The 12457-nt window shown below is 33.5% G+C and overlaps 1 protein-coding gene across 1 annotated transcript in view; it reads right to left on the bottom strand.

Moving 5' to 3' along the window:
- The window catches only part of LOC149420238 (uncharacterized), an 89743-nt gene that overhangs the window by 5471 nt on the left and 71815 nt on the right, over positions 1–12457 (bottom strand). Inside the window, exon 7 of the mRNA XM_089636323.1 lies at positions 11148–11286. Within this exon, the coding sequence (XP_089492449.1) occupies positions 11148–11286 (139 nt within the window). The remainder of the gene's footprint in view (positions 1–11147; positions 11287–12457) is intronic.

Genomic DNA, 12457 nt, shown 5'->3' with positions numbered 1-12457 from the left:
AGAATGGTCTCTTCCTCCCTAACCGTAAATTGATAGTTGACATGCATCGGTATCTGTTGGCCTCCACTGTACCTAATCTAGATATCTCCCCCTAACGACTATTTTAGAGCATCTAAGTAAGCATTTGCCGAGATCTACCCAAAACCCCCTTCCCCTCCCTAGAACCTTTCATATATTATCTGCCACGTTCACCTCGATTTTTTTCACTCAATTCTTATATCGTGTAGACCGTTAAAACCTTCCCGTGTTCGCAAGGAAAACACTGTCTATACCCCCAATTCAAATGAGCAATTTACCCTACGTTTTATATATTGGAAATTAATTATTATTAATTTTGACCAGAAGGTCCACATGTGATTTACGAATGATGTATTTAGCTCTTATTAAATTCTATTCTCCGAGTAAATTCATTCGCCGCGTTTCTACACGATTTTTATTATTATTTCTTTTTGATCAATGTACGCTGTCTCTTCAATTTCACAATAAATTTAGAACTTTGACTTAGCCGTTTTCGTCTGGTCATTTGATAATTATTATGGTTCTCTATTTTTTTCTCCTCTAATGGCACACGCGTTATTATTAAACATTACCGCAGTCGAGTTTCATCGTTTTATATTAGTCTGAACCAAGAGACTCCAACCCGTGAATTTAGTATCGTCTAATTATGAGTTTACCCTTTTTTTTTGGTTGAATCTAATTAAATTTTAAAACACTTCAATTATTTCAATTAATATTAAAACCACAACTTCACTATATTTAAAACTCTATCAGTTTAGTTTAAAGATAGCACACCAAACTGTCGCGACGTTAAGTTATCGAAGCCCGACTCCAACCAAGTTAAAACGAAAAAGCCCTGATTCCCTCCAAACAACGCTATTTAATAATGTTTTTTCGAATAAATCGACTTAAAATTTGTGCGACTTTCGCCTTTATGAATTCAAGGTTTCACTTCCCGTTAAGTTTAGAATTGCATAACCCCGTTTCAGGATTTTTGGCCCCCGCCTGCCGAGTTGAGGTAGACACCTACCCCCCTGCCGAGACGGGTACAGGCGTGTACTCGGTGACCTGACTTCCGGGCGCCCTCCCGTAAATGATTTTCGGCGATGTAGATTATTGCGCAAAATTATTTGATTATTTTTTCTCGTACGCGTGTTGTGTCCGTAATATTGGTTGATTTCCGGCCTATAGACTAGGTGTAGCTCATTTCTATATCGTTGTTTTCGAAATCTTTCCGAGAAATTCGCTATTGATACCGATAATATAATCGATAAATTATCCCAACTAACGGAAGCTTTTCACCTATTATGTCCAGCGCTTGCGCAATCCAGTATCCTTCCTTGTGTGCTGCCTTCTAGCATTTGATTGGTGTCTACACGATCCGTGGGTGATCCCAGGACACATATACCTTCCTCTCGGTGATGACATACGTAGGCATTCGTTCCAAAATTTGATTCGACACGTTTTTTGTAATTTCGCCTACCTGTTTTGACTCTTTTCGTGATATCCGCCGCATATCTTCTGGTAATTTTTCGTAACCCATCGCTGTCCACTACCCGAGTCGGTGACACCTCTTCCATCATGAGCTAAACTACCTTTCGGGTTTCTTTTCGATTCCTGGTCCTTCCTTTTCGGTGATCTACGCCCAGTACATCCCTGTTTTTACAGTTTTTTTGCGTCTAGTTTTAGCCCAATCCATATACTCTTTTCTCGCTTCATCCAGGAATTTCAATATATTATCCTCGTAACTTTGTTTACGCGCAAAAAAAGGTCGTAAAATTTTGATCGTTAATCAAAGACTTCGTGACCCATTAACTTTTATGTCTTTTCTTAATTACCCAACTTGCATCTCCCCCGTGTTAATATAATTAGGCAATTTCGGCCAAACATCCCATCTTAAGTTAAAATTCGTGTCCATTGTCAACACTTGAAATAGCACTCAGAACCTCAGCGATCGTAAACAATTCTCTCTATGAGGATCACCTCGTAATATGTCTTCTGGACCAAAACATTCTAAAAAACCATCTTCTTTCGCCAAACCGTCACCCCCCTGTTTCGTTATCGATGGTTGGGTATCGCTTCGTTTCTACCTTAGAATGCAAATTTATCGTCGTTCTCCAAGTGCCCTTACACGCATCGTGAGACCGGATCCCAAGGTTAGCTCAACAGTAAATCAACCTAGAGTGTTTCGTGTCTTTAGACCGCCCTTAGTCTCCGTGATTGGCGAAAATTTATTTAATTGATTTTGGGAATGATCTGATTCGTTGAGCTCCATCACGCCTCTTTTCAATTATTACGTGGTTAACACCTATTACCGACGTAGGTTTCTATAATAAAGCTTCTAGTATGTCCCAGAGATGTCCATAGTCTGTTCGTTTCTCCCTATTCTCTGAACGTATTTTAATTTATGAAAAAAAAAATTCTTTACGTTCCTTTACCCCAAACAGGTCCATTACAATCTTAAGTGGAATGCACATTGCCTACTTATCACGAATAAACTTAGAAAACATATTTATTTATTCAAAAACATTAGAAACATACTAGACTCCAAATCTATGAAAATTGTTTATTACTCTCTTTGTCAATCTATCATTGAGTATCGAATAATCGCATGGGGAGGTGCAACACTATCAGCAATAGATTCATGATCGAAAGCACAAAAAATAATTATGAAAGTTATTCTTAAAGTTCCCTTAGAAACAAGTACTGCAGATATATTCTACAAATTCCATATATTATATATTCGACAAATTTACACAAAAACTATCTTAACTCATCTGTTTAAAAATAAAACACATACATTTTATGAAAATACCCAAAGTATTGTAAACACGAGGCACAAAACCGAAAAACTCATACAAACACCTAAAACAAACACAACATTTGGTCAAAGAAATTTCAAATACATTGCGTCTAAAATATACAATAACCTACCTGAAAAAACAAGAAAATCGAATAATACTAACAAATACAAAATCCTGATCAAACAATGGATCATCGAAAAAGGTCGTGCAATAATTAGTCACCTCGCCCAAATATAATCCTCGTTACCACTACCTACCAACCTAAAATTTTTTGTCAAATATTTTTGCTTTATTGAAAAATGTACTTTATTTTAATATTATAAAATGTCTGTCTCGGCACAGGATTTCCTAGTGAGACAGGCAAAGCCAAAACAATATATTTAAACCTTTTTTATATAGATGCACATAATAAATAAAAATACAAATAAATAAATGTAGTTTTTAAAAAGCAAAAATGTGGATATAATGATATTACGTGATTATTAAGTGAATGGTAAAAAGAACACGAGCAACGCCGGGTATACGTCAGCTAGTATTTAATAAATCAAAACCATTATTTCCTATTAAATCATTGGACTTGTAAGAAGGTACTAACCTAGGTACTTAAATATAAAACAAATTTAACTTTGCGAAAATTGCATTTCAAATAAAGTTTTATATGACTTTCCCCAAAAAAATGTTACCATCTTAATGACAATTATTTTTCAAACATTCTACAGTCGTTAGGTACGATAATATTATATTATTGATTATTCCGATTTTACAGCTCATGGTAGAAATCACGATCATGCGAACTCCAGTGGAATAAAAATGTAGTATCCAACAATCTTTTCTGCGTTACCTCAACCACAGAATGAGCGCACCTAAACGGGGATACACAAATATGCTCTCGAAATATAACGTCTCCACTCTTACTCACCGGCGAACTTACCTTGACCTAATGACCTTGTACAAAATCTGTAACAACTTTATCGACTGTCCTGGCTTACTCAATCTAATAAACTTTAAAATACCACTCAGATCGACGAGGCTTAACGACTTATTCCATATTAGCCGGACGCGCACAAATGCTGGTGTCACCAATCAGAAGAATGTGCGAATTGTATAATAAAAACCAAAACCTGAAGGATTCCGACATATTTTTTGATACATATAGTACTTTTGGTAGGAAATTGAAGTCTGTTTTACTATAAAAAAGAAGAAAATGTGTACTTACTTCATTCACTATACTCTTTAAGTACTTTTTTATGATTTATCTCTAAACTTGTATAAAAAATATTTGTACACTTTTATTTGATACTGAGCATTATCTATATACAAAATAATTTTACCTTATTTAAATGTAAAAAATATTTAAAATTGTTATCTACCAGTGAGAAATAGTTAGGATGCAGGTGAATTCTCAAGTTATTGTTTTACAAAATTATCTTTTAATTACTGTCTGTATCTGTGTTTTTTCCTTAAATAAATAAATAAAAAAATAAAAAAAATCTTAAGCCGGAACCGGAAATACCAAATGGTCGAGTTAACTGTGTATACATGTACCGATCCCTACAACAAGTCACGCGACTAGTCTGGTGGTTACAATCTTAACTGAAAAACAAAATACCAATCCAACACTGAACATTACTGAAAGGAAATAATATTCTCCCTTTCCAAATCGTTATAGTTAGAAAATTTACCGGGTGTATTGACTATTATAAAATTTGGCAGATTGCTTAAGTTGTATCTACAACCAATTCGGAATAGTCGTGCAAATATTATGAAATGTTTCCAACACGGTCGTAATCCGTCGCACATCGTTTTATCGCGTCATTATCATTAGGTGCCGCGATACCATCGCATCGCATCGGCCGCACATATTTACAGGCTCATCAGGCGGGTGGCGGGTTCATTCAACAACATGTTAACATGGCCGCATTATCCTAATGCAAATCCGCTGACTGCCATTTGCTATTTGGACTACTATCTATTTTCTACTATCGCGGAGCTACTGAGCGGCGGAGATCGGTTTTGTGACAAAACACTACGAATTTAACATTTATTTGATTTGTTAAACGTTATAATAGAAGGTAATATAATTATGAATCAGCCAATAAATGCTTTCAGAATGCAATCGTTACGAAATACTTGATCACTACGTATTGCTATGATCTGTGATATAATACCTACTTCACATGTTCACGATAAATCATATGGGAAGCCCTGTCAGTCTGCATTCCCGTCTCTTCCCTTTTCCTTTCCACCTTCTTCATTATGAACATCTCAATCAAAACTGGTACTTTATTCACTGGTACACCTTTCATTGTGTTTGTTTCTAGTAATCATAACAAAAATCATTTCTTGTTTAGTTATTTTTATCTTCTATCCATCAATCTAGTAATAAAAAGAATAATGTCTTTGGCGGGTGGTCCGCGTGGACTTAGTATTATTCTGAGATTGATGAAAATTTGCATACTTTATCATCAAAATAAGAGGAACGTCACTAATCGAACGTCGAACGTCGTCTAATGAAATTTTGAAAAAGGGACTGATACCACTTGTAAACTTTCCTTTATCTCAAATTGTAATAAAATTTTAACATTATTTTTTCTGCTAACATTTCATAATTTTTTCATTGTTTTCATTTTTTCAATGATGTTTTTTTTAAATATTTATAAAGATCATAATTTTATGTAAGTAGATTTTATGTAATTTTGAAGCCTTTATGTAATTTTTTATTTGATTGTATGTAAATAATTCAAAATCTTTAATTTTATTTTATTGAATGCAGACTATGAAGATTTATTATAAGTCACAAAAGATTATTGCTACCGTCTCCGAACAGGTAAGGAGTGAGGAGTGCACCGGACGTATATAATGTATGTTGAAATATTAATATATATTTTTTAATGAAAATAGTGGTTATCTGTTCTAAAAACAAGTTAATTATTTTCAATCAATGTAAAGGAATGGTAGTCCATCACCTAACTAGTTATGCTCCGAAATGCATAATATATATTTCAACAAATTGGATTCACAAATACAACAACTGACGAAAAAAGAAGAACCCATCTTCTGGTCAGACGGCTTTGATACGTGGTTGTCATTGTTGGTCCAGTGACAGATATCACGTTTAGTATTTTTACGATATTACAACAACAATAATAATGCTCCATATAGTAATATAACCTAACTGCAAAAAACTATTCCTCCACATAATATCAGGAAGACTTTGCTTGATGCGAAGACAAATAAAATTTCGGAAATCTATATCACATTTTGTCCACTTTCTGTCTTAATTCCGTTTGGCGGTAAATACCAAACAGTCAACTTCAACATTTTTTAATTAGTTTTATCTGAATCACTTCATGACATGTAAACTTATAAATTGTTGCAAGTCTCAATGATCTTTGTCAGTCATTACTGATTCATTATGCGAATAATATTTTGTATTGATGTGGCAGAAGTTGTGAACCCCCTCAAAACCTTGTTCCTGTCATGGATTGACATTATCGTTATTGTTTTTATGTTCTATTTTTATCATAGCTGTATTTTGTGTATCTTTTTTTGTATATTTTCCCTTTTGTGTTATATGTAATGTATTGTTATCGTCCGTTAATAAATAAATAAATACAGCCTAAGATAAATGTTCTTAGTTTTGTTTCCAAGATAAGCAAACTAGCAGAACTTTATAAAAAGTAACTTAGTTTGTAAATAAAAATAATGATTCTCGCATGGAATATAATGTAAATTGAATAGCGGTTGTATTGCGGTAGTGATTGCGTGTTTTACTATTTTCTTCAGAATTCTTCTACATAATTAACTTGAAGTGCTATTTTCAAAAAGAAATCTGGATTTGGTGTTTTTTTTTTTTCAATGTCAATGTCATTTTTCACATATGCTATCTCATTCAGTATCAGGGCAGCACGTTCAGCGACGATAAAGACAGCTGTATATGTAAACTGTACAGTATTCGCTGTTCACACAACGGATAGACGGGATCGCCGATAGTCGATGGATGAAGCTGATAGCTGATAGCGCCATATGCCTGGTATCTGCCTACAACGAGCCGGTCCAGGACTACGACAGGCTGCGATCTGCGAGTGACATCATTATTTTGCCAGCATATATTAATATTATTTATTTACATCGATGAGCACTCCGCTTGGTGGCGTTTGTCATTTTAGACGTAGGTGTGATCAATTTAAAAGTTTTAAATAAAAAATTAAAATGGCTAATGACAATAAACGTTTTGCCGCTAAACGTTTCTACATTGAAATCCAAGTAACTGTCTGCCAGTGCGGTAAGAGTTTTGGCTCTGGGCCCAGAAGTCACAGGTTTTACACAAATGGCGGGTGGTCACTTTTTTTGCTCTTCTCTTAAAAAAAAAAGTTTTTTTTATAAAATACTATAAGCAAAAAAATATATTTTATCTAAAAGGCAAATTTTTGCACATATTCTTGGAATCTAGGGCAGCATTTCGTCCAAAGTAAAGCAGAGAATAACAAAGCATATTTCTTGAATTTTCGCAAATAATACAGGAGTTTTTTCATGAAAATATGGACTTACGTACTTAAATAATTATCATTTTCCGATAGAATTTTTTTTCAATCTCAGAGAAAAATTACCATAAAAAGGTAATTATCAGTGGCCTGGAGCATTATCCATGTAGTCCTGTTTTGACTCGGACGTTTTGAAGTTCGTCGATCTGTAAATTTGTTCCTACGTTCCGTTTCCATTTCAAGATGGTAGCCATTTTAATGCTTCAGTAAAGATTATTTTTTGATAAGTGAAATCTTCGTGTTTATTTGGAATTTCTTTTCACACTCTTTCAATATTATGGTACCTACTTATCTGAAGAAATACAAAAGAATTGTCATTGAAATAGTGACGTTTCTTTGGAAAAATTATGTAATTCCTCATTTGATTTTTTTTAAATATTACATAAAATACACGGCGTGTAATTAAGTAGGTAGGTATTTACGTACCTTCTTACAAATCTAATGATTTGAGAGGAAATTTTGGTTTTGATTTGTTAAATAAAAGAAAAAGGAAACATTATTATACGGACGCGAAGTCTTCAACTGTTCACAAAACTGCTATGTGGATATTCAATATTAACCCTTAATTTCGAAGCAGACTACATTACGTCATGGTGTAGGACACCTTTTAGAATAAAAAAAAGACTTAAAATGGCTTTAGCTATTTCAAATGCTTACATGGCTATTCTTTTTCCCGTTCTTCCCTTTCCCACTATTATCTCTTTCCAGCTCAAAGTTATCAAATTAGGGGTGCTAAAGTACGGGTTCGAGGCATTGAAACTCAAATGGGATAAAAGGTGTTAAAATCAAACATATTTATTTCGGTTGTGAGTCTGTCGGTGATGTAATCTGGTTCAACGAACTCGAATATGTTTTAAATATAAGTGTCATTTTCAAAATTATAACTGATTCTGTCAAGAATTCAGAAAAGCGATGAAGTACCTACGTATAAATAGATATTTTTTTAACCAGAAAATGATTGAAATTCTGCCTTTGAAGTGTGTATTTTTTTTTTGTTTAAGTTTCTTAGAGTTTTAATCTTGATTTTTCTTGCATGTGGGCTTTTTCAATTACACAAGAAAGCTTTATTATTAACTAATCAGAGTAAGTAACATAATATCTTTAGTAAATATAATAATACTGATAGAAAATAAATATAAAAACATCAACATTGCCCAACATGCAAAAATAAACTTTTTATAGTCACATACTTAATATCATTTCTTTTAGCCGATTATATGATAAGTACATTTTTTTACGTAGATAGAAACATTATAAGATATTTGAATTGTTTACGGAAGGTTCATTTTAACCACCCCCGTACAGAGTAGATTCGTGAATTTGTGCTATCCATGATTTGATCCCAAAATTCAGCATGTTGATGGAAGGTCCAGTGAGCTGGCAATATAATAATGTGAACCAGCGTCGCATTGTCTAATCATGATGCAGCGGGCGGCATTCTCCGGTTCTAAGGGCGCTGGTCAAACATAGGGAACATTGTTCCCCGTTGAAACTAACCAACCAAATAATCCTCAAGCAAATGATTTCCTTTGTCGAAATGCTACAACATTTTTAATCGCTTGGGAAAATAAGCCATATATGAACGAATTTGAAATTTAGGAAAAATAACTTACTGCGCCACTGAATTGGATATGAATTAACACTTCTTATTCTGTTCACCGAGAAGCAATCTCAGAACTGCAGATATCGTGTAAGATTGCGCCCCACTATTGAATTTGACATTCATATCTGGTTTGGAACCCCAAATTACTTTAAAAAGCTCTTGTGTCTATGCAGAAACGGGCAGTCCATTAAATAGGTTCCCTTTTTTTCTTTTTTTACATTAACCCCACATAGGAGGTCCTGAAGAAAATAATTTCCCTCAAGGCCTATGTCATATTTTGGGAGGTCTTTTTTTAAGAAAAGTAAAGAGAGGAATTTCTGAGAAGGTAAAGGGTATGAAGGTTGTGTAGGAATCTAGGGATGTCAGAATCAGTGTGTCTAGGAGTGACGGGTATATGTTCTGAAAATCTTCATATCAAAAATCGAATTTTAGAAAAAAAAAACGGTTTGGACTAAAAACATCAATAATGTGTAATTTTTCAAACTTGGCACTAAAAAGTCACGATCCGCCACTGGACATCTAGTTTATTTGATAATTTAGTTTTTTTTATATGTTTAGTTAATTCAAATCAAATTCCATAAAAAGAACGGATCATATCATAAAATATCGGATGGTTTCATACAGTATTAATACTAAAGTCAAAAGATAGATTGCATAGAATGCCCTGAGAAATTGTTTTTTTATTACGACTTTGTCAAAAACGATCAAAGTTTATTTTAGTCAATGACAATACCTAATTATTATTTTTATTTTCATTGAAAAATCATTTTACCTTTTAATTCCAGGCAATCAAAAGAATATTATTCACTATTTTTATTTTAACTTTTTCCAAATAACCAAAATTCATAAGACCATTTGATCCTAATTTTGTTGACTCCTTTCAAGAAAAGTTTTCGTTAGAAAGTTGTTGTGAGGTATCCTTAAACTTCGAAAGTTTTCAATACAAAATCAAATTCATCTAGCGAACAATAAACCATTATCCGTATATTCTATAATCAACATCTCATAACACTGTTTGAGATTTACAACAAAAAGTTTTTGGCCTTATGAAAAATTTTATAAAAAGCAACTAGGCCACCATAGTAATGGGATAGTGGTCCGTAGTTCTTTATTTCCACATTTGAACTTTGTGTTGTCGTTAAAACTTTCAAAACGACGCTCGCCAAACCTTTACAACAAATAATAATAATGTCATGGAAGTTTTTTCGACAAAACATAATATTTATACTCGAAACTTGATGAGGTCAAAGTTTTTAGGCGTAAAAAGTTTAACTTAACAGAACCTTGCTTTTAATGAGGTTACCTAGATACACCTTCACAAGAATATAGTCGAAAAAATAGGGTGACGACGCGACGTAGGCACATGGTGGTGGTATTTATTTTAACATTCCGCCTATATTATTAGCAGAAAAAATTAATTATGTGTTTAGATAACTTTCCGAAAAATAAAAAGGTGATTTTTTACTACAAGTATGGATTTTTTTGCGCACTCTGATTGTGATTTTTTTTTTAAACAAATTTACCAGGATACTGCGAGGGAGCATGAGTTTAATTAATGTACCTTCAATACTTAATTTATTCAATGAAAATAACCAATTTTTTGTACGTACATTTTTAATAAAAAATATTAACATGTTTCAAAATGAATGGTTTCTTTATCTGGATACAAAGTATACTTTAAAGTATTTATATCAGTGTACAAAGTATGCTTTGTATCCAGGTGGACGAACCTCTCGTTTTGAAACAAGTTCATAGTTTAATTAACAATAGCATTTAAAATGACACGACGTAATTATGCATTTAACTAAGATTTTATCAATATCGTGTTATCACAATTAGAGCTATAAATTTATTCGAAGTGTAAGTTACAGTTGTATAAATTGTTGGTTTATAACCCTGTAAAGTTAAACATAAATATGTGGCGTGCGATATAGTTTTGTTTCGTTCAATGTTAACTCAAGTGCAAAACGCCCCTGAATATGGCACAAATGATTAAAGAAAATTGAGATGCGTAATACTGGGGGGCGGGGGGAATTAGAAAAAAAAAACTGGCGATTGGAACCCAGTCATTTGAAGCATTCATACATAGCTCATTTCGTTTCATAAAGGCAGCCTCTCAACAAAATGTTGATAATGATTGTATCTTGTTCTGCGTTTCAATAGTTTAGTGTTTGTTTCGCCTGTAATTAGGGTGCATACCTTAAAACAGATCCTGGCCTGACTTCTGGCAGCAGAAAGTCAATTTCATAGTAGGTGGCTTGGAGCACGGGTCCGGATGCGTCCCGCAGAAGGAGATATTTGGCGCAGCCGGGGCCGGAGCGGATGCTCACACATTTAGCTGAAATGAAAACAAATATTGTAAGAAAACTATTTTTAAAACTCCTTCATTGTACATCTAAAATATAGATATAAGAGATAAGTGTACAATGGTTACTATAAGTGATCCTTAGTATAAAATATCGGCTTGCCACAATGTGACACTTTCTTTTTTTAAGTACGGCAAACAACAACAACAACAAGCAAGATTTGATTTACGAAATATCCTGTCAAGTAACCGAGCTTTTGAAATAATGGCTTAGAACTACACGTCCTTGAAGGAAGAAAGCCAAACAGGAAGAAAGAAAAAACCTACAATCGCTATTTTTTTTGCTTTTAAGTGTTATAATATTACTGGAGTCTACATAAACTACACGCTTCTGATTATTGCGTTTTATTGAATCATTTATTGAAAATTAAAATCGATAATTTCCTCTATCCAACCAGTTCAAAAAATTTAAAAACAAATAAAAACCTACAATTTTTTTTAAATATATATACAAAACATTATTTTGTTACCTATGTACTAAAGACAACATAACTAATAATATGTCGATATGTTAGGATTTCTAAAAAAACTTCACACCTTACTCTTTATCTGACAGTGGATGTTGTTTGATTAAAAAATGAAATCACAATAGTTCTAAAGTTCTAAATAAATGTGCCAGATTGTTTTCGGTGGCGAGTCTCTATAAAGTTGTGGGAACATTGAAGCACGTGCCACGGACCCGTCTTCATCCAGTACAGCATCCCCGAAGACCGCGGCGCCCGTGTCACAAATTCGTATTATTTGAATATCATTTAATAATGTAAGTTGTACAAATTGTGCGGTAATCGAGTTGTGATGGCGTTCAGTAGTTACGTGCCGCACTTTCCGACTTACCCCGCTCTCCGCTACTCAACTCAACAACTCGCCTGCCTCTGAATTCACACTTCCACGAATATTCTGCCGGTACAAGATAAACTATATTTTCAAGGCTCTCGGAGATTTTCGAGAAATGCTTTCATATTATCTGTCTTTGTAGTTTGACGAAATATATTTGTGTCTCGAAAATATAAGATTTATTTGTCTGCTTGATATTTTAATGAAATTAAAAAATTCTTACGTTCAATTATCCGTCTTTTTGAACCTAGATTAAGTTTTAAGTATCAGTTTCAATAATAATAATGATTGAATTATTTGTATAGCGACG

Source organism: Hesperophylax consimilis, chromosome 10 (genome assembly GCF_061612785.1).
Source record: "Hesperophylax consimilis isolate HC1 chromosome 10, BYU_Hcon_1.0, whole genome shotgun sequence".
Taxonomy (NCBI): domain Eukaryota; kingdom Metazoa; phylum Arthropoda; class Insecta; order Trichoptera; family Limnephilidae; genus Hesperophylax; species Hesperophylax consimilis.
Note: the sequence above shows the minus strand (reverse complement) of the source record. Positions and strands in the feature narration are given on the sequence as shown.